At 42.8% G+C, this 22,631-nt stretch overlaps 1 protein-coding gene across 1 annotated transcript in view; it reads left to right on the top strand.

Moving 5' to 3' along the window:
* The window catches only part of gtpbp2a (GTP binding protein 2a), a 39,919-nt gene extending 21,695 nt beyond the window's left edge, over nucleotides 1–18,224 (top strand). Inside the window, exons 9-12 of the mRNA XM_082153803.1 lie at nucleotides 709–767; nucleotides 6,665–6,836; nucleotides 8,746–8,910; nucleotides 16,305–18,224. Coding sequence (XP_082009929.1) covers nucleotides 709–767; nucleotides 6,665–6,836; nucleotides 8,746–8,910; nucleotides 16,305–16,487 — 579 coding nt within the window. The 3' untranslated portion in view covers nucleotides 16,488–18,224. The remainder of the gene's footprint in view (nucleotides 1–708; nucleotides 768–6,664; nucleotides 6,837–8,745; nucleotides 8,911–16,304) is intronic.
* Nucleotides 18,225–22,631: the final 4,407 nt, after the last annotated feature.

The following is a 22,631-nucleotide window of genomic DNA, read 5'->3' on the forward strand; positions in this document are numbered from 1 at the left end:
TCTTAATATCGAGTTTATGGACACTGAATGTTTCTTCTGAGGTGAATGTGACATTGTTCTCCAGCTGTTTTATTGACGGTTGAAACACTGATTGATGGATTACATGACATGAGACATGATTGATTTCAGTAAATTGTTTTGTATCGTACAACATTCCTTCTGATGTTCACTGATGTTTATTTGCTGCTGTAACTAGTAGTAAAGAGGAAGAGATGATCGGTTCTACAGCGATCTGTCACACATTAAAGAGACACTAACACAGTTATTGGTTGAAATTAAAATGGACAGAATTTAAAAGCTCAGACTTTATTTCATATCAAAGTAACAAAGCTTATAGCTATTATTGGATGGCATGCGCTACAAATAATGATGAAGATCAATTAAAAATCCACACAGCTGTTGTAGTTTATCCATGTTGTGGCACGAAACAGAGTCAAAACCTGTCATTGGAGAAGCACTATTTCAGTCAATTACTTTATTTTGTTGGCCAAATCTGAAATTTCATTGTATTCCCTGACTATATAGAGATATTTAACCCAACAGACAGACAGACGGAGTGTAACTCTTTGATGTGTGTGTGTGTGTGTGTGTGTGTGTGTGTGTGTGTGTGTGTGTGTGTGTGTGTGTGTGTGTGTGTGTGTGTGTGTGTGTGTGTGTGTGTGTGTGTGTGTGTGTGTGTGTGTGTGTGTGTGTGTTGTGATGCTGTAGATTGATGAGATCTATACCGTGCCAGATGTGGGGACAGTAGTTGGTGGGACTCTTTACAGGTACGTCCTCTTCTCTCCTCTATTGACTGTGGTGTCCAAACAGACACCGTTCCTGTCTAATGATCAGTGTTGGGGAAAGTTATGTTGAAAAGTAATGCATTACAATATTGTGTTACTCCCTTAAAAAGTAACTAATTGCGTTACTTAGTTACCTTTTTAGAAAAGTTATGCATTACGTAACTTTTTTCACCTGGGCTGGGCTTGTTTTTTTATAACAAAAAAGTTATATTTTTGGGCAAATGTAAAGATCCTTTTACACCGAAAGGGTAATAAGTAGAGTGGTGTACAGTAGAGGTAGAGGTAGAGTACAGCAGAGGTAGAGTACAGTAGAGTACAGTATAGGTAGAGTACAGTAGTGTACAGTAGAGGTAGAGTACAGCAGAGGTAGGGTACATCAGTGTACAGTAGAGGTAGAGTACAGTAGAGGTAGAGCACAGTAGAGGTAGAGCACAGTAGTGTACAGTAGAGGTAGAGTACAGTACAGTAGAGGTAGAGTACAGTAGAGGTAGAGTACAGTAGAGGTAGAGTACAGTAGAGGTAGAGTACAGTAGAGGTAGAGTACAGTAGAGGTAGCGTACTGTAGTGTACAGCAGAGGTAGAGTACAGCAGTGTACAGTAGAGGTAGAGCACAGTAGAGGTAGAGCACAGCAGAGGTAGCGTACAGTAGAGGTAGAGCACAGCAGAGGTAGCGTACAGTAGAGGTAGAGCACAGCAGAGGTAGAGCACAGTAGTGTACAGTAGAGGTAGAGTACAGTACAGTAGAGGTAGAGTACAGTAGAGGTAGAGTACAGTAGAGGTAGCGTACAGTAGAGGTAGCCTACTGTAGTGTACAGCAGAGGTAGAGTACAGCAGTGTACAGTAGAGGTAGAGCACAGTAGTGTACTGTAGAGGTAGAGCACAGTAGAGGTAGAGCACAGCAGAGGTAGCGTACAGTAGAGGGAGAGTACTGTAGTGTACAGCAGAGGTAGAGTACAGCAGAGGTAGAGTACAGCAGAGGTAGCGTACAGTAGAGGTAGAGCACAGTAGAGGTAGAGCACAGCAGAGGTAGCGTACAGCAGAGGTAGAGCACAGTAGAGGTAGAGCACAGCAGAGGTAGCGTACAGCAGAGGTAGAGTACAGCAGAGGTAGCGTACAGTAGAGGTAGAGCACAGTAGAGGTAGAGCACAGCAGAGGTAGCGTACAGCAGAGGTAGCGTACAGCAGAGGTAGCGTACAGCAGAGGTAGAGTACAGCAGAGGTAGAGTACAGCAGAGGTGGCGTACAGCAGAGGTGGCGTACAGCAGAGGTAGCGTACAGCAGAGGTGGAGTACAGCAGAGGTGGCGTACAGCAGAGGTGGCGTACAGCAGAGGTAGCGTACAGCAGAGGTGGCGTACAGCAGAGGTAGCGTACAGCAGAGGGAGAGTGCCGCAGAGGTAGCGTGCCGCAGAGGTAGCGTGCAGCAGAGGTAGCGTGCAGCAGAGGTAGAGTACAGTAGAGGTAGCGTACAGTAGAGGGAGAGTACTGTAGTGTACAGCAGAGGTAGAGTACAGCAGAGGTAGCGTACAGTAGAGGGAGAGTACTGTAGTGTACAGTAGAGGTGGAGTACTGCGGTGTACAGTAGAGGTAGCGTACAGTAGAGGTAGCGTACTGTAGTGTACAGCAGAGGTAGAGTACAGCAGTGTACAGTAGAGGTAGCGTACAGTAGAGGGAGAGTACAGCAGTGTACAGTAGAGGTGGAGTACAGTAGTGTACAGTAGAGGTAGAGTACAGTAGAGGTAGAGTACAGCAGAGGTAGAGTACAGTAGAGGTAGCGTACAGTAGAGGGAGAGTACTGTAGTGCACAGTAGAGGTGGAGTACTGCGGTGTACAGTAGAGGTAGCGTACAGTAGAGGGAGAGTAATGTAGTGTACAGTAGAGGTAGAGTACAGCAGTGTACAGTAGAGGTGGAGTACAGTAGTGTACAGTAGAGGTAGTGTACAGTAGAGGTAGAGTACAGTAGAGGTGGAGTACAGTATTGTACAGTAGAGGTAGAGTGCAGTAGAGGTAGTGTGCAGTAGAGGGAGAGTACTGTAGTGTACAGTAGAGGTAGCGTACAGTAGCGGTAGCATACAGTAGAGGTAGAGTACAGTAGAGGGAGAGTACTGTAGTGTACAGTAGAGGTGGAGTACTGTAGTGTACAGTAGAGGTGGAGTACAGTAGAGGGAGAGTACTGTAGTGTAAAGTAGAGGTAGAGTACAGTAGAGGGAGAGTACTGTAGTGTACAGTAGAGGTAGAGTACAGTAGAGGTAGTAGAGGTAGAGTACAGTAGAGGTAGAGTACAGTAGAGGTAGAGTACAGTAAAGGTAGAGTACAGTAAAGGTAGAGTACAGTAGAGGTAGAGTAAAGTAGAGGTAGAGTACAGTAGAGGTAGCGTACAGTAGAGGTAGAGTACAGTAGAGGTAGCGTACAGTAGAGGTAGCGTACAGTAGAGGTAGAGTACAGCAGAGGTAGCGTACAGTAGAGGGAGAGTACTGTAGTGTACAGTAGAGGTAGAGTACAGCAGAGGTAGAGTACAGCAGAGGTAGAGTACAGCAGAGGTAGAGTACAGCAGAGGTAGAGTACAGCAGAGGTAGAGTACAGCAGAGGTAGAGTACAGCAGAGGTAGAGTACAGCAGAGGTAGAGTACAGCAGAGGTAGAGTACAGCAGAGGTAGAGCACAGCAGAGGTAGAGCACAGCAGAGGTAGAGCACAGCAGAGGTAGCGCACAGCAGAGGTAGAGCACAGCAGAGGTAGAGCACAGCAGAGGTAGCGCACAGCAGAGGTAGCGCACAGCAGAGGTAGAGCACAGCAGAGGTAGAGAGTACAGCAGAGGTGGCGTACAGCAGAGGTGGCGTGCAGCAGAGGTGGCGTGCAGCAGAGGTAGCGTGCAGTAGAGGGAGAGTACTGTAGTGTACAGCAGAGGTAGAGAGTACAGCAGAGGTAGAGAGTACAGCAAAGGTAGAGAGTACAGCAGAGGTGGCGTACAGCAGAGGTGGCGTGCAGCAGAGGTAGCGTGCAGTAGAGGGAGAGTACTGTAGTGTACAGCAGAGGTAGAGTACAGCAGAGGTAGCGTACAGTAGAGGGAGAGTACTGTAGTGTACAGTAGAGGTGGAGTACTGCGGTGCACAGTAGAGGTAGCGTACAGCAGAGGTAGAGTACAGCAGAGGTAGCGTACAGTAGAGGGAGAGTACTGTAGTGTACAGTAGAGGTGGAGTACAGCAGTGTACAGTAGAGGTAGCGTACAGTAGAGGGAGAGTACTCTAGTGTACAGTAGAGGTGGAGTACAGTAGTGTACAGTAGAGGTGGAGTACAGTAGTGTACAGTAGAAGTAGAGTACAGTAGAGGTAGCGTACAGCAGAGGTGGAGTACAGTAGAGGCAGCGTACAGTAGAGGGAGAGTACTGTAGTGTACAGTAGAGGTAGAGTACAGTAGTGTACAGTAGAGGTTGAGTACAGTAGTGTACAGTAGAGGTGGAGTACAGTAGTGTACAGTAGAAGTAGAGTACTGTAGTGTACAGTAGAAGTAGAGTACTGTAGTGTACAGTAGAGGTGGAGTACAGTAGAGGGAGAGTACTGTAGTGTAAAGTAGAGGTAGAGTACAGTAGAGGGAGAGTACTGTAGTGTACAGTAGAGGTAGAGTACAGTAGAGGTAGAGTACAGTAGAGGTAGAGTACAGTAGAGGTAGAGTACAGTAGAGGTAGCGTACAGTAGCGGTAGAGTACAGCAGAGGTGGCGTACAGTAGAGGGAAGGTACTGTAGTGTACAGCAGAGGTAGAGTACAGCAGAGGTAGAGTACAGCAGAGGTAGAGTACAGCAGAGGCAGCGTACAGCAGAGGCAGCGTACAGCAGAGGTAGAGTACAGCAGAGGTAGAGTACAGCAGAGGTAGAGTACAGCAGAGGTAGAGTACAGCAGAGGTAGCGTACAGCAGAGGTAGCGTACAGTAGCGGTAGAGTACAGCAGAGGTGGCGTACAGTAGAGGGAGAGTACTGTAGTGTACAGCAGAGGTAGAGTACAGCAGAGGTAGAGTACAGCAGAGGTAGAGTACAGCAGAGGTAGAGTACAGCAGAGGGAGAGTACTGTAGTGTACAGCAGAGGTAGAGTACAGCAGAGGTAGAGTACAGCAGAGGTAGAGTACAGCAGAGGTAGAGTACAGCAGAGGTAGAGTACAGCAGAGGTAGAGTACAGCAGAGGCAGCGTACAGCAGAGGGAGAGTACAGCAGAGGTAGCGTACAGCAGAGGTAGCGTACAGCAGAGGTAGAGTACAGCAGAGGGAGAGTACAGCAGAGGTAGCGTGCAGTAGAGGGAGAGTACTGTAGTGTACAGTAGAGGTAGAGTACAGCAGAGGTAGCGTACAGCAGAGGTAGCGTACAGCAGAGGGAGAGTACAGCAGAGGGAGAGTACAGCAGAGGTAGCGTGCAGTAGAGGGAGAGTACTGTAGTGTACAGTAGAGGTAGAGTACAGCAGAGGTAGCGAGTACAGCAGAGGTAGAGAGTACAGCAGATGTAGAGAGTACAGCAGAGGTAGAGAGTACAGCAGAGGTAGCGTACAGTAGAGGGAGAGTACTGTAGTGTACAGTAGAGGTAGAGAGTACAGCAGAGGTAGAGAGTACAGCAGAGGTAGAGAGTACAGCAGATGTAGAGAGTACAGCAGAGGTAGCGTACAGTAGAGGGAGAGTACTGTAGTGTACAGTAGAGGTGGAGTACTGCAGTGCACAGTAGAGGTAGCGTACAGTAGAGGTAGAGTACAGTAGAGGTAGCGTACAGTTGAGGGAGAGCACTGTAGTGTACAGCAGAGGTAGAGTACAGCAGAGGTAGCGTGCAGTAGAGGGAGAGTACTGTAGTGTACAGTAGAGGTAGAGTACAGCAGAGGTAGCGTACAGTAGAGGGAGAGTACTGTAGTGTACAGTAGAGGTGGAGTACTGTAGTGTACAGTAGAGGTAGAGTACAGTAGAGGTAGCGTACAGTAGAGGGAGAGCACTGTAGTGTACAGCAGAGGTAGAGTACAGCAGAGGTAGCGTACAGTAGAGGGAGAGTACTGTAGTGTACAGTAGAGGTGGAGTACTGTAGTGTACAGTAGAGGTAGCGTACAGTAGAGGTAGAGTACAGTAGAGGTAGCGTACAGTAGAGGGAGAGCACTGTAGTGTACAGCAGAGGTAGAGTACAGCAGAGGTAGCGTACAGTTGAGGGAGAGTACTGTAGTGTACAGTAGAGGTGGAGTACAGCAGTGTACAGTAGAGGTAGCGTACAGTAGAGGGAGAGTACTGTAGTGTACAGTAGAGGTGGAGTACAGTAGTGTACAGTAGAAGTAGAGTACAGTAGAGGTAGCGTACAGCAGAGGTGGAGTACAGTAGAGGTAGCGTACAGTAGAGGTAGAGTACAGTAGTGTACAGTAGAGGTAGAGTACAGTAGTGTACAGTAGAGGCTCAAACAAACCTTTCAGCTGCTGTTATTCTGGATAACAGAAGAATGCAGGAGAAGAAAGTTTAACACTTTACCAATTAAAACTAAAAAATCTATAGTAATTTTTGCTAATGGTTTAACTGAATCATCGAAGGTCAGAAGCAAGTGCATTGGTCCTTAAAGTGAGATTAAATGCATAAAAATGTATATTCTTTGCACAGGATTCTGATTCTGCATTTCACTGATTTTATTCATTTTGAGGAATATTGAATCTTTTTTTGTGCAAGTGTTTGCTTACATTTAGTCTAGAACTACAATAGCATCGTGTTTAAACACAACGCCTCTGCACTTTGATTTGTGTCAACATGGGGACAGGAGAGCTGTCAGTCAATAAATTGGCGTGTTACTTTACTAATTACTTGAAAACATAATCTCATTACGTAACTCAGGTTCTTGTAATGAGTTACCGCCAACACTGCTAATGTGTGTGTGTGTGTGCAGTGGGATCTGCCGTGAGGGGGAGCAGCTGGTGGTCGGACCCACGGATGACGGGGAGTTTCGGGAGCTGGCGGTCCTCAGTATCCAGAGGAATCGCTCCGGGTGTCGGGTCCTCAGAGCGGGACAGGCTGCTACTCTGGCACTCGGAGATTTCGACCGCTCATTGTTACGAAAGGTGAGCATTTCTATTGGTGGATGCAGAAGATACTGAATCTGAATCTGAGCTGTTACATTAGGGGTGGACTGCACCAGTAACTATTAAAGGATTTAGTTCACTTCAGAATTAAAATATCCTGATGATTTACTCTCCCCCACGTCATCCAAGATGTTCATGAAGGTTTTTGAGGAAAACCTTCCAGGATGTTTCTCCATATAGTGACTTCAATGGGGTCCAACGGGTTGAAGGTCCAAATGTGAGTTTCAGTGCAGCTTCAAAGTCTCGACACGATCCAGCCGAGGAATAAGAGTCTCATCTAGACAAACCAGCGCTCACTTTTTTCTAAAAACATAAACATTTATATATTTTTAACCACAAATGCTCATCTTTCAGTCGCTGTGATGCGACACACATTACGTAATCAGGTTGAAAGGTCAAGCATGATGTAGGAGGAAGAACAGACGCAGTGTTTACAAAGCCAACGTGCAAAGACGAAGACAAACGCCATTTACCTTTAAATTAAAGGTAAAACAATGATTTCGGACAATTTTGAAGTTGGAGGAGAAAAGTTTTTCGCCTTACTCTACATTTCTGAACCGGAACACGCGTGACCTTTCAACCTGATTACGTAATGTGTGTCGCATCACAGCTAGTGCAAGACCTGCATTTGTGGTTAAAAGTATAAAATGTATATTTTGTTATAAAATGTATATTTTGTTATAAAATGTCCGCTGGTTTGTCTAGATAAGACTCTTATTCCTCGGCTGGATCGTGTCGAGACTTTGAAGCTGCACTGAAACTCACATCTGGACCTTCGACCCGTTGACCCCATTGAAGTCACTATATGGAGAAACATCCTGGAATGTTTTCCTCAAAAACCTTCATTTCTTTTCCACTGAGGAAAGAAAGACATGAACATCTTGGATGACGAGGGGGAGAGTAAATTATCAGGACATTTTAATTCTGAAGTGAACTAATCCTTTAAAGAGGATCTATTATGCTCTTTTACAAAGTCTTGATGTTGTTTTTGGGCTCTACTAGAACAGGTTTTCATACTTGAATCTTAAAAAAATAACATATTCTCCATTGTTGCAGCTCATCTCTTCCCAGTCTGTCAATTTAACTCAAGCTGTGTTGCACCAATTTATTTATTATTAACACAATCAAGGGATTTAGTTAACAAATGTAATCACTGATTGTAAATTTAAACCCTAATTAACAAATCAGAGATTCAAATTCTAATCTGCAATTAAACCTTTATCTAAGGATTCATCATTATAATTAAACATCATAAAGTTTGAAACTTTAAGTTTCATTTTCGATAGACTACCAGAAATTCTCTCTCTGGCACAAAGAGATCGTAAGAATAAAGGGATGATCAAGTGCTTTTATTTTCAAGTTTATTTGTAATAAACACTTTTCTGAGAGCTGAAGCCACTCCTAGTGTCTGTTTTTGTTTCAGTCAGCAACATTTTAACTGTAGGTGATTATTATTATTATTATTATTTAAACCTCTTCACCTGCACGTTTGAAGTAAATCCATAATGGAGATTTAAAGTAATGGAGAAGCAGGATTGAAGTCATTCCATCTTAAATGTACATTAAAACTAGGATAAAAATCATGATTTAAATATAAGTGCACATTTTCAAAGTCTGCATGGTTTTGAAACCAGAACAAATGTGGGCGGGGCTTGATTGTGTCTGTGGGGAGTTGATTGGATGATTGTGGTTTGCTATTGGAGGATCTCGTGTGAGTGACAGGTTGCCCCGCCCACATCATCAGAGAAGAGAAATAAATAAAAAATTGAAGTTTGGTGCAACAGAATTATTAGATAAACCTTGAGGTTTAAACATAGGATGATTGTGTAAGTGTTCCCGCTGAAGCGTTCAGTGTTGGAGCCGGTGTAAGTTGTTTGTTCTCCGGCAGGGAATGGTGATGGTTAGTCCCGAGATGAACCCCGATATCTGCTGGCGCTTTGAGGCAGAGATCGTCTTACTCTTCCATGCCAAAACTTTCCACAAGGGCTTCCAGGTGACTGTCCATGTGGGCAACGTCAGACAGACGGCCACAGTCGAGGCTCTGCAAGGAAAGGTGAGTAGTTTTTATCCGTCTGTCTGACAGATAGTTAGACGCTTAAAGTCCCCCTGTAGTCAATCATTTTATCCCTTAAAACTCATCTATAATCACCAAAATGACATATTTAAGCGTTTTTTCCTTGAAAAAAAGTCTTCATGTCTTAAAATATCTTGACTGTAACTCGACACCCTTGCCTCATTTAGTATGCGCGGTTCATATCCACAATAAACCTCTAGAAAATGAGCAATCTCAATCACGGTTACACTCACGTGACGTTTATTTTTTTAAAGCCTTGCCATTTTAAGCATTTGAGCCATTTTAAACTCAGAAATGCGAGAAATCAAGTCAGAATTGCGTTATTGAGTTTAATCTCTTAGATTGTGAGATAAAAAGTTGCAATTACCCCTTTTTTTCTTTTTTTTCTTCTGTGGTGGAAACAAACTTTCACACTATAATGGTGCGTTCACACCGGACGCGAATAGCGCGTCAGGCGCGAGTGATTTCAATGTTAAGTCAATGCAAAGACGCGTTACGTGCGTAAAAAATTCCTGCGGCGCGAATGAGGCGTAGAGCGCGGCGCGGTAGACGCGAATACGCCTCATTCGCGCGTCAAGTTGCGCGAATGGCGCGAATTGAGCGTCTGCCGCGTTAAGCGCGTTACGCGCGAATGTTTTATGTAGTGCTTTTTGTGCATTCTCGCGTTTGACGCGAATTCGCGTCTGCCGCCCGAGTTGAAAAATCGGAACTTCTGCGTCAATTCGCGCCGCGTTAACCAATCAGGAGCCTGCTTGCTGCACTGTCACGTGGTGAAGTGACAGTTTATAATGTTATTTTATGTTTGGCCTCAATAAATTATTTTGTAATATGACTAAAATGCTTGGTGTGCAAAGCAAATCTTTCACATAAAAACTCGATTTCAATATATGAGAGATACTCATTTTGTATTGAATGCTATTTATTCCATATCTATTCTAGATTATATGAAACATTATTATTCTAATGTAAAGACAACAAACACAATTTAGTGTATAAAAACTTTTAAAAAAATCACAGGACAGGTTTCACTTTTGGAGGCTGGCTCCATTTATTATCAAAACAAAAATAAATGACAGATTAGGTGGGTGCGGGCGAGGGTGAACCTCGCGCCGAGCTGTAGAGCGCGGGCTCGACAGGCATAGACCACTCGAGGCCGAGGCCTTACGGCCTACGCTGTCCTCGTCAGCATCCTCACCGTTAGGTCCATCAAACCTAGCTCCTGGAGCAAATTGTGAAACTCCTGAAACCCTCTGGAGGGTCTGGTGGACCCGAGTACAGCGACGATGTCCCCTACGCAGCTGTTTCTGCTCTCCAGAGCATATACGAGCGGTGACTCTCTCGATTAATGCTAATGCTAATGCTCGATAAACATCTAAAAAAGATGGCCGCCAACGGGTTTTGAAACTTTCGCCTCCGGATTTCGCCTCTGACGCTCGTAAATTTCGCTTCAAACTTTTGTTTTTACGCGCGTCAATTTCGCTCTTGACACGCGAATTAACACAAAGTGGTCAAGCGTCAAACTAGACGCGGCAGGCGCGAATTTGATGCGCTATTCGCGTCCGGTGTGAACGCAGCATAAGGCATGAAGGAGAGCTGAATGTGTTATTCACACACTGTTCTAGCCTGTCCAGTTTTCAGCCACTTTTCTGCTTCAAATCAATGTTTGTAATGTTGTGATTTTCCTTGTGTCTGATTGGTTTGGATTCAAGGCTTAAAACACTCAAACCAAACCAACTTAAACCTTTTTTTTTTTTTTATCCCTAAGGGAAAAATGAATGGGAAAAATACCAACGGCGCTAAAAAAGTGGGTGCTAATGCACTATTATCAGTGTAATATAGATCTGTGCGTCAGCTCTTAAAGTGACAGCAGCCTAATAAACCTGCTGATGTCATCAAACCACTAAAGACTCGCTGCTCGTCAGCTTTAATCTGAGACTATGCAGTGATACTTTACATTTGATTACTTTATTCAGTTTCTCTAGCAGTCTATTTGTTAGTATATAAAGCACTCTTTATTTCAGGTGTATTTTATTCGTCCTGGTTATACGTGTTTTAATCTATTTAAAAAATTGTCTTTAATAAGATTGAGAACATTTTACTTGCATTAGTTTAGTTTTTTTTTTTTGCTGTGATATCAAAATAATCAAGACTTGTGAAATTCGAATGTCATCTAAAATAGGGCCATCAAATAAAAATTTGAATTTCGAATATCAAGTTCAAGTTCAAGTTCATTTTATTTATATAGCACATTTTATAACAGCCACTGACTGACCAAAGTGCTTTACAGAACTACAAGATTAAAACAATAATACCATCATAAGAGCACAGCACAGATACAGCAGCCTTAAGCAGGAATAGCAAAAGCATTGTCAAACATCAAAACAAAAATAAGAAATAAATAAAAAAACAGAAATGGCAAAACAGTATCAGACACATCAATGATAAAAACAAAAATGGCAGTATCAGACCTAAAAAATAAAAATAATAAAAAATAAAATAAAAAAAAAACGAAAAAACAAGAGAAATAGTAAAACTAACCATCCTTAATTGTAAGCCAGGGAAAACAAGTGCGTTTTTAAAAGTGACTTAAAAGAAGTCAAAGAAGGGGCTATCCTAACTACTAAGGGCAAATTGTTCCACAGCCGAGGCCCAACCACAGCGAACGCTCGATCACCCCTGCGTTTGAGTCTGGAATGTGGGACTAATAACAGGTTCTTTTCACTCGATCTCAGACTTCTTAATGGGGTGTAGGGTTGTAACAACTCAGATAGGTAGCTTGGTGCTTGGCTAGATAGAGATTTATATACAAATAAAAGGATTTTAAAATCGATTCTGAAATTAATAGGTAACCAATGAAGAGACCTCAGAATTGGGGTAATATGGTCACTTTTTCGACTGTTTGAGAGGAATCTTGCAGCAGCATTTTGCACTATTTGGAGACGAGCAATTTGAGTTTTCGAAATACCGCAGTAAAGTGAATTGCAATAGTCTAAGCGTGAGGAGATAAAAGCATTAACGGCCATCTCAAGAGTTTTGTGATTAAGAAAAGGTTTGACTTTCGACAGCAGACGAAGTTGATAGAAACTGGAGCTTATTACAGAAGAGATTTGTTTATCAAAGTTTAAAGACTCATCTAGTAGAACGCCCAGGTTCCGTACACGTGAGGATCTAAAAACCGATAGTCTGCCTAGGTCGAGGGTAGCAGCCTGAGGATTGACAGTGGACCCAAAGACAATGATCTCAGTCTTATTTTCATTTAGAAATAAAAAATTTTGGTCCAGCCAAAATTTAACTTCATCTAGACAGCTTAATAATGATGAAAAGGCAGAAGGATCGTTTCTCTTGATTGGTACATACATTTGTGTATCGTCTGCATAACAGTGAAAGGATACCCTATGTCTTCTTAGAATAGTGCCCAGTGGTAACATGTAGAGAGAGAAAAGAGACGGCGCTAAGATGGATCCTTGGGGGAGACCACAAGTTAGATGCGCAATGGAAGAAGAACAATTTCCTAACTTTACTCTGAAGGTTCGACCCTTTAGATAAGACTGGAACCACTGGAGGACGATACCTTTTAGCCCCACAATAATGCTCCAGTCTTGATATCAGGATGGAGTGGTCGACAGTATCAAAAGCTGCTGATAGATCTAACAGTACAAGAGCCACAGAGTCACCAGTATCCGTGGATAGATAAATGTCATTTAAAACTCTCAACAGGGCAGATTCAGTACTGTGAGCAGACTTGAAACCAGATTGAAATTTTTCAGAAATATCGTTGCACTTTAGGAAAAACTGGAGTTGGCCGAGAACCACTTTTTCCAACACCTTCGAAACAAAAGGTAATGCAGAAATTGGACGGTAGTTATTTAGCACGGTAGGATCCAGTGAAGGCTTCTTGAGTAACGGTGTAACCGTGGCCACCTTAAGGGCAGCAGGGATGGAGCCGATAAGGAGGCACTTATTTACAAATGACACCAATCCTGGCCCTACAGAATCAACAATTAATTTAAGAAACTTAGGAGAAATGATGTCGAGAGAGCAGGATGAAGGTTTCATATTTGCTATAATTTCTTTGAGGAGATTCAGAGTGATTGGCTCAAAAGCATCCCATGTAACAGAATTCAACAACTGACTAGAGTGTTCAGTATGAGAGGGACTAGCTTTGCATCTCAGATTGGATATTTTGTCAATGAAAAATCTCAAGAAGCTTTCACATAGCTCATCAGAAGCACCAAGCATTGTATTTACCGGAGGATTTAAAACAGAGTTGATAACAGAGAATAAAATCTTGGGTCTAGAGTGGTTTGCCATAATCATGTCAGAGAAGTATGTGGCTTTAGCCAACTTTACACCATTCTGGTAGGTCGACAAACTGGCTTTGAACAGCTGGAATGAAATATGTAACTTGTCCTTTTTCCATTTGCGCTCAGCCTTTCTGAAAAAAAAAATTTGATCCAAACTGAGGGGAATAGGACCGAGATAATCTTACATCTGTAGTAGTGGAGTGAGAAATGCAGGGAAGAGATGTAGAGAATAATATCGGCTTATGGTCCGAAAGCATAAAATCAGATATAACAACATCACTGATTGCCATCCCATATGAAAGAACAAGGTCCAAGATGTGACCCTGAATGTGAGTCATTAATCCACTGGACTAGGTTGAAGGATTCAATGAGGCTGAGGAAATCCTTTGATAGGGTGTTTGATTGACAGCAAACGTGGATATTAAAATCACCCACCAATAAAAAACGGTCATAGGTTGTGGTGCTGTTACCAATAAATTCTGTAAATTGCTGAATGAAGTCCTGTAGTGAGTGTGGCGGGCGGTAAATCACCCCTAGTAAGATAGGGCCATTCCAGTCTAAATGAAGTAGCTGAGCTTCGAAACTAGAAAATACATTGACAGGAACTGACCGGCAACGCACAGAAAATGAGTTTTTAAAAATAGTCACTAACCCCCCCCCCTCGTCTGTTTGGACGGGGGGAGTTAAAAAACGAACAGTCAGTTGGAACTAATTCAGAGAAAGGGGTTAGATCACCAACCTTAGTCCAGGATTCAGTGATAAACATAAAATCCAAACTATAAGAGGAGAAAAAGTCGTTGAGCAGGAAGGTTTTGTTCACCAAGGATCGGGCGTTGATCAGAGCCATTTTAGGCGGAGGAATAACATCGAGGGTGAACGAAGCTTTCCTCAATGAGCGTAGATTTCCAGGAGTCACGCCATTTTGCCGATAGCCAAAGCCGATCCGAGGGAACCCGTCCAAATAGGCAGGAGACGGGCACAGGGGAATGATAGGTTGAAGCCATCGATGAGCCAGCGCTCGCAGTCGCCAGGCAGCATATCCGCCATAACACGACATACGGTGCGGATTTAGATCGATCCCAGCTCGAAGATGCGCTTTCAATCTGATGATGCGTCCACCCCGACTCCCGCGTTTCCTCCTGCGTTTTCTCCGCGAATTGATGAGAGGCCACTGGCAAATACACTCCAGAGAATCTGTAGTGAAGCTTCTGTACGTTTGATTAAAAACGTGCGCTGCATCCTGCTTGTTCATGTCCATAAAAGAGGTACGAATGTTCAGTAGTGACTGGCGGTCATAGACCAGGCGTGTGCAGCAATTTGAAGTCCAGGTTAACATCCATAAATAGATCCATAACAATAAACACGAGAGAGACCGACGGCCGGACGAACATACAGGCGCCATCTTGAAAATGAATAGAATATTCATTGAATAAAAAAATAAAAAAACTTTCTGTTAGCTTATCCAGTATACAGTGTTAGCTTATCCAGTATTAGCTTATCCAGTATACAGTGTTAGCTTATCCAGTATTAGCTTATCCAGTATACAGTGTTAGCTTATCCAGTATACAGTGTTAGCTTATCCAGTATTAGCTTATCCAGTATACAGTATTAGCTTATCCAGTATACAGTGTTAGCTTATCCAGTATTAGCTTATCCAGTATACAGTATTAGCTTATCCAGTATACAGTATTAGCTTATCCAGTATACAGTATTAGCTTATCCAGTATACAGTGTAAGTTTATCCAGTATTAGCTTATCCAGTATACAGTATTAGCTTATCCAGTATACAGTGTTAGCTTATCCAGTATACAGTGTTAGCTTATCCAGTATTAGCTTATCCAGTATACAGTGTAAGTTTATCCAGTATTAGCTTATCCAGTATACAGTGTTAGCTTATCCAGTATTAGCTTATCCAGTATACAGTGTTAGCTTATCCAGTATACAGTGTTAGCTTATCCAGTATTAGCTTATCCAGTATACAGTGTTAGCTTATCCAGTATTAGCTTATCCAGTATACAGTGTTGGCTTATCCAGTATTAGCTTATCCAGTATACAGTGTTAGCTTATCCAGTATTAGCTTATCCAGTATACAGTGTTAGCTTATCCAGTATACAGTGTTAGCTTATCCAGTATTAGCTTATCCAGTATACAGTGTTAGCTTATCCAGTATTAGCTTATCCAGTATACAGTGTTAGCTTATCCAGTATTAGCTTATCCAGTATACAGTGTTAGCTTATCCAGTATTAGCTTATCCAGTATACAGTGTTAGCTTATCCAGTATTAGCTTATCCAGTATACAGTGTTAGCTTATCCAGTATACAGTGTAAACGGCTGCGCTGTTAATGTGAAAAGTGGCGGGAAAACTCTCCCTGCTGAAGGAAACCCTCTCATTGGTCAGAGCTGAGTGTGTGTGTGTGTGTGTGTGTGTGTGCGTGTATATGTGTGAGTGAGTGAGTGAGTGTGTGTGTGTGTGCGTATATGTGTTAGTGAGTGTGTGTGTGTGTGTGTGTGTGTGTGTGTGTGTGTGTGTGTGTGTGTGTGTGTGTGTGCGTATATGTGTGAGTGAGTGGGTGTGTGTGTGTGTTTATCAGCTGAAACACTGTCAACAGAAAGAGCTCAGCGTGTGTGTGTGTGTGTGTGGGGGGGGGTGTGTGGGGGGGGGTGTGTGGGGGTGTAAGTGTGTGTTTATAAGCTGAAACACTCTCAACAGAAAGAGCTCAGCGTGTGTGTGTGTGTGTGTGTGTGGGTGTAAGTGTGTGTTTATCAGCTGAAACACTCAAGATCAAGAGCGTCTGGTGTTTCTGATGAACTATATGTAGATGTAGTGAGTAGAAGTGTTTCTGAATCACAGTTTGCTGTTGTGTGTTGATGTAGTTCATTACGCTGTGTGTTGATGTGTGTTTTCTCAGGTCACTGATGCACAAACACAGCTTTATGCACTATTATAACACATTTTACTCGAGACTAGTATCAGGATCATAAGGTTTTGTTCGCATCGCTCACCCTCAGATGACAGCAGAGATCAGGTTCTCTAAGACTCTGATGTTCTCCTGTGGTCTTGTGCTTCAGGACGAGCTGCGCACCGGAGAGAAAGCTGTGGTCGGCTTCAGGTTCATCAAACACCCGGAGTATCTGAAGCTGGGCGCCAAGCTGCTCTTCCGAGAGGGAGTGACCAAAGGCATCGGTCAGGTGACCAAACTACAGCCCGCGTGCCAGTACCAGCAGCAGCAGCAGCAGCAGCAGCAGCCCTGAGCGGCCCACGCAAGCTCAGACACACACACACACACACACACACACACACACACACACACACACACACACACACACACAGATGCCTTACACTCACAAACTCTGCATCTCGCACTCTTTCTGTCGAGTTTTACAGGAAATATTCCTAAATCAACATACATTCACTGGAGAAGCTGAATGATGTCAAGTCTTGTTTTCTGACACAAATTAAGTGCTTAAAAAAAGAATTAAATCTGCCAGATGTGTGTTTCTTTAAGTACAAACTTAATTTTTAATTTTTTTATTTTTCACAAAACAAAAATATCTTCAGTCATTTTGCTTCTCCAGTAAATCTATCTTGATTTAAAGGAACAGTTCACTCAAAACATTGTATTCTATCATTTACTCTCCCTCAAGTTGTTTCAAACCTGTATGAGTTTGTGTCTTCTGCTGAACACAAGAAGATATTCTGAAGTCGGTAACAAAACACTTGTTGGACCCCATTTGACTATGGAAGTTAATGGGGTCCAACAACAGTTTGGTTTCCCAAATTGTTCAAAATACCTTCTTCTTGTGTTCAGCAGAAGAGACAAACTCATACAGGTTTGAAACAACTTGAGGGAGAGTAAATGATGACAGAATTTTAATTTTTTAAGTGAATTATTCCTTTAAGAATGTTTGTATATTTGTGCTGGAAAACAGAAAAGACACACTGAGGATTTGTGTTTGCAGTGTGTCTGCATATCAAACAGCTTATATCTTTGTTTTTAGTGTTCAGACGGCACTGAATAACACACACACACACACACACACAGTCACAGTTTATGACATCATTCAGTAACCAAAGCACAGAGATTGTGTATTTAAATGTGGCTGCCAAAGATTATTCTTTTGTTTTAAGTGGACATTTTTATAACCGATGTCAATGAAGAATGGTTTCTTCTCGTGGCAGCTAGAGTTTGAAATCATCACCAAATGCCAGAAACTATCTCTGATATCTTTTAATTTATTTTATCGTTGTGTAACGAGGTTTTTTGTACTGAAGTGGCATCATCAGTCGTGAACAGCACAGCCTTTAGATATCAATCTGCTGCTTTACCACCAAGTGTCCCTCCGTTCTCACTGCCTTGAAGAGACAGAACGGCTCGTTCCTGCCTTGAGTAGCTCAGGAAAACTGGAGAACTACACTCCTCCTTCCGTTCAGACACACACATCACTGTCCAATTATGCAAATTACTCTTTTATCTGTTCTTTCTCCCTCTGTGTTTCCCACATGAACACTTGGTTTGGTGCTAATGCTTCTGATTTACATGTTTTTAAATGTTGGAAGGGGAGGATAAAGTTTGTTAGATAAATGTTCTTGCCTAAAATCTGTCCTGTAACCATTGCATGCGTGTTCGTCTCCAAGAGCGTCTCATCATTAACCTACACGTTCAGGTTTACTCCATCACTGCTCTCTCTCTCTGCAATTTTAGAAGAAAAAATCTATTTGAACCAAAAAGAATTGGATATTTATAAAGAATGTCAGGGGGACAACATCTGGATGTTTTAGTTCCATAGATTTGTAATAATTTCCTTTCTAATATGCATTTGTTTTTTTGAGTGACGTCTCATTTTTACACCGTATGTCACTGAAGTTTTTAGGTTTTTTTTTGAGGTATTTTAAAATATTTTAGCCTTACTTTTTGGTGAATTGGAGGATTTATGTACAGATTTGTTTGTATATTGTGATGTACATAAATAAAAGTGTATTAAAGTTTATGATTGACAATGATTTATTGAGATATGATGCAAAATGCTGCAATCACTGGGAAATCCCAGCTTGTTTTCTATCAACTCTCAATGTAGATGGTCTTGCTTAAATGTAAATGGATAAACTTGAATGGGACGGTTCATGATTTACAATATATATATTCTGTACTTTATTCGTCAATGGGGTCTATCAGCCGTCTGGTTGCCCATATTCCTCAAAACATCTGCCTTCTCGATCACCCTGCCTGGCTGGATGCAGTGTAGCTCTTAAGCCCCTCCCTCTTCTCGATCGCCCTGCGTGGCTGGATGCAGTGTAGCTCTTAAGCCCCTCCCTCTTCTCGATCGCCCCAGTGGCTGGATGCAGTGTAGCTCTTAAGCCCCTCCCTCTTCTCGATCGCCCCGGTGGCTGGATGCAGTGTAGCTCTTAAGCCCCGCCCTCTTCTCGATCGCCCAGTGGCTGGATGCAGTGTAGCTCTTAAGCCCCTCCCTCTTCTCGATCGCCCAGTGGCTGGATGCAGTGTAGCTCTTAAGCCCCGCCCTCTTCTCGATCGCCCCGGTGGCTGGATGCAGTGTAGCTCTTAAGCCCCGCCCGGCTGGATGCAGTGTAGCTCTTAAGCCCCGCCCTCTCCATGTAATGGGACGTGAGACAAGCCCATCAATCAAATATCACCTCAAATAATTTTTTCCAAAGATGTTTTTTGTCATTTTAGGTAGTTTTTAATCACGCTGATGTTAAATCAAGTGTTTGTTCTTTAAATAAGTTTTAGTTAGATATTTGATAAAAACGGGGGTGTGACGTCATGATTGACAGCTTCTGAGTGTAGTAGTCAGTCAACAGACTTTTTTCTGGATCTTCAGGAGGAGGAGACTGGAGCTTTAACTTTCATTTCTACATTTTTAAATAAACTGTTTATTTCATTTAGTCATTGAGCAGACACTTTTATCCAAAGCGACTTACAAATGAGAACAATAGAAGCAGTTAAACTAACAGTAGAACAACAATATGCAAGTGCTATGAACCTTCTTTTTTTTATTTTTTTAATAAATAGAATAGAAGAGAAAGTGTTAGTATTACTGGATCAAGTGCTGCTGAAAAAGAAGCGTCTTCAGCCGTTTCTTGAAGATGTCCACAAACTCAGCCGCTCTGGTTGAGTTAGATCATTCCTCCAGTGGGGAACAGTTCAGGTAAAGGTCAGAGAAAGAGATTTTGTGCCTCTTTGAGATGATGCACCACAAGACGACGTTCACTTGCAGAGTCAAGTTTCTGGATGGCACATAAGTCTGAAGTAGTGAGTTTAGGTAAAAGGGAGCAGAGCCAGTGGTTGTTCTGTAGGCAAACGTCAGTGACTTGAATTTGATGCAAGCCGCAACTGGTAACCAGTGTAATTTAGTGAGGAGAGGAGTGACGTGTGCTCTCTTCGGCTTGTTAAAGACCACTCTGGCTGCAGCATTCTGGATCAGTTGCAGAGGTTTGACAGAGCAAGCTGGAAGACCAGCCAGGAGAGCATTACAATAGTCCAGTCTGGATAGAACAAGTGCTTGGACCAGGAGTTGTGTAGCTCTGATAGGAAGGGCCTGATCCTCCTAATGTTGTACAAGGCAAATCTGCAGGACCGGGCAGTTCTAGCAATGTGATCTGTGAGGTTCAATTGATCATTAATCAAAACTCCAAGGTTCCTGGCTGACCTTGATGGAGTTATGGATGACGAGCCTAGCTGAATGGAGAAGTTGTGATGGAGTGTTGGGTTAGCCAGGACCAGCAGCTCTGTCTTCGTAGTTAGAGGTGGTGGTGGTTAGTTGAAGGTGGTGGTCCTTCATCCAGCCAGAAATATCTGTCAGGCAGGCTGAGATACGATCATCTACCGTCGGATCGTCAGGATGGAATGAGAGGTAGAGTGGTGTGTCATCAGCATAGCAGTGATAGGAAAAGCCATGTTTCTGAATCACAGATCCAATGATGTCATGTAGATGGAGAAGAGAAGTGGTCCAAGCACTGAGCCCTGAGGCACTCCAGTAGCTAGATGTTGGGTCTTAGACACCTCACCCCTCCAAAACACCCTAAAGGACCTACCTGAGAGGTAAGACCTGAACCATTAGAGTGCGGTTCCCGAGATGTCATTTCACACTTGTTCTGCAGTAAACTGTATTAACGGATTCTGCAAGAGTGTGGGCGGGGCCTTCGTAGCCTCAAGACTTCACTTACCACAATGGAAGAGAGTGAAGGGGCGTCGTAAATCGCCCCCTAAACCTTCAATCACTCTTCCCTACATTAGTCCACTAATACTGTTCATTTGAAGGAGTGAATGAGAACGAGTGAGCGAATTCAGACAGCTGTTGAGCGTACATCGGCTGTACACTCGTTATTGCGGTGCATTGTGGGATAGAATGAGTGCACTAAATAACGTACACTGTGGTTTCGGACACCACTACAAATGGCTGTTCCCTCAAATAGTGCCCTATTTGAGGGAAAATTGGGCACTATAATAGGCCACTAGAATAGTGCCCTATTTGAGGGTACATGGGCGATTTCGGATTCAGTCTATGGTTAGGACAGGTTTGGTGGTATGGGTAGGTTTTAAGGGTGGGTTAAGGGATCAACAGTAGAGGTGTATATTGTGCATCAGTAAATTGGATCCATGCACCTCTTAAAGTGACAGTAGCCTAATATTCATGCTGCACTGCTGTGTTTTAATGTTAATCAAACAAAACACACACAAATAGAAAAACACTCACTAATCGACTACATAACTTTTGTAACTTTATATGTTTCATTTATACAATGAAGAATAGATTTTACATTTGATTATTTCTGTACCTGAAAAGTACTGTTTAAAAAAACGTGCCAATGGTACGCAAAGTACCTTGGTCTGCAGAATTTGCATTGCGTGCTCCGCCCCGCTGTTTGGGTATATAAGAAGCAGCGTGTGCATACTCGCATTAAGTTCTTCGCTGAGGAGCTGATAGGTGTGTCCCGGCCGTTCAGCGGTACAGCAGTTGTGGCAAGGGGACGTAACGTCTCTGTTCCCTCCTTCAGGGAACGAGAGTTACATACGTAACCGAGACGTTTCCTTTCAATCAGTCACGTTCTAACGTTGCGTCAGAACGTCTGACGAATGGGGTCTTGTCCAAAACGGCCGATTGGCTTTCTTCCAGTGCCCAGCACTAGCCACAGCTCCCTATCCTGAGGCCAGCACTAGCGAAGAGCTAGGCTAAACACAAGCATTACCAAAGTACACTGGGTGGCAAATTCCATGAGGAAAATGCAAGCATGATGCCTACCCGTAGGGAGGACTTAGGAATACACATATGAACCACCTAGGCGGAAAACATATGGAAGATCTTTGTTTTAGTCTAGATTTGAACTGACAGAGTGTGTCTGCTTCCCGGACAATGTCAGGAAGACTGTTCCAGAGTTTTGGTGCTAAATAGGAGAAGGATCAGCAGTTGATTTTGATATTCTAGGTATTATCAACTGGCCAGAATTTTGAGATCGCAATAGACATGAAGGACTATAATGTGTTAAGAGCTCGCTCAAGTACTGCGGAGCTAAACCATTTAGTGCTTTGTAAGTAATCAGCAATATTTTAAAATGTATACAATGTTTAATAGGGAGCCAATGCAGTGTTGACAGAACCGGGCAATTATGATCATACTTCCTGGTTCTTGTATGAACTCGAGCTGTTGCATTTTGGACCAGCTGGGGTTTGTTTATTAAGCGTGCAGGGCAACCACCCAGTAAAGCAGGGGTCGGCAAGTAACTTTGGCCGCGGGCCAATATTTTTTTTAGCCAGTAGATGGCGGGCCAGCTACACGGAGTAGGCCTATGGATACAAATTAAATACTCTATTTTTACTATTAAACTACTAAATAGTAAATAGAACTAATTAAAAACAGATTACAGCCATTTTAATAAAGGTGTGAATAGCAATCATGCCTCATTCGCTTACAGTCCGACTTTTGAACTTTATTCCTTTTCTTTATTATTATTTATTCGGGACACACACATACACACCTGAGGTTTAAGGAGGTCTGCGCGGGACTGTTTTTTTTCCCCGTCCCGCTCCCACAAGGTTCTATTCAGCAACCGCTTAAAATACACTCTGTGTTCACCCGCTTTATTTCCCGACCTGACGGGTCCGCACAATTTAGATCTCGTTTCCATAATCTCACATTCAAATGTCTCGAACGGAAAGAGAGAGATTAAGTAGCCTATAATAATTATAAATGCTATACAAAAATTGTGTTCGTGTCAATATAAATATTATTTTAACATTGTAGGCTGTCAGCAGAGAAAAAAAATGTCACAGAAAAAATTTATGAAATATAAATAACATAAATTAAATAGGACAAAGCCTATCACTCAAATTTCTAAGCAACATAAACAAAAACCATATTGCCCTACTGACAAATGAAGTA

The sequence above is a fragment of the Leuciscus leuciscus genome, assembly GCF_965113295.1.
Source record: "Leuciscus leuciscus genome assembly, chromosome: 22".
In the NCBI taxonomy this organism is placed as follows: Eukaryota; Metazoa; Chordata; class Actinopteri; order Cypriniformes; family Leuciscidae; genus Leuciscus; species Leuciscus leuciscus.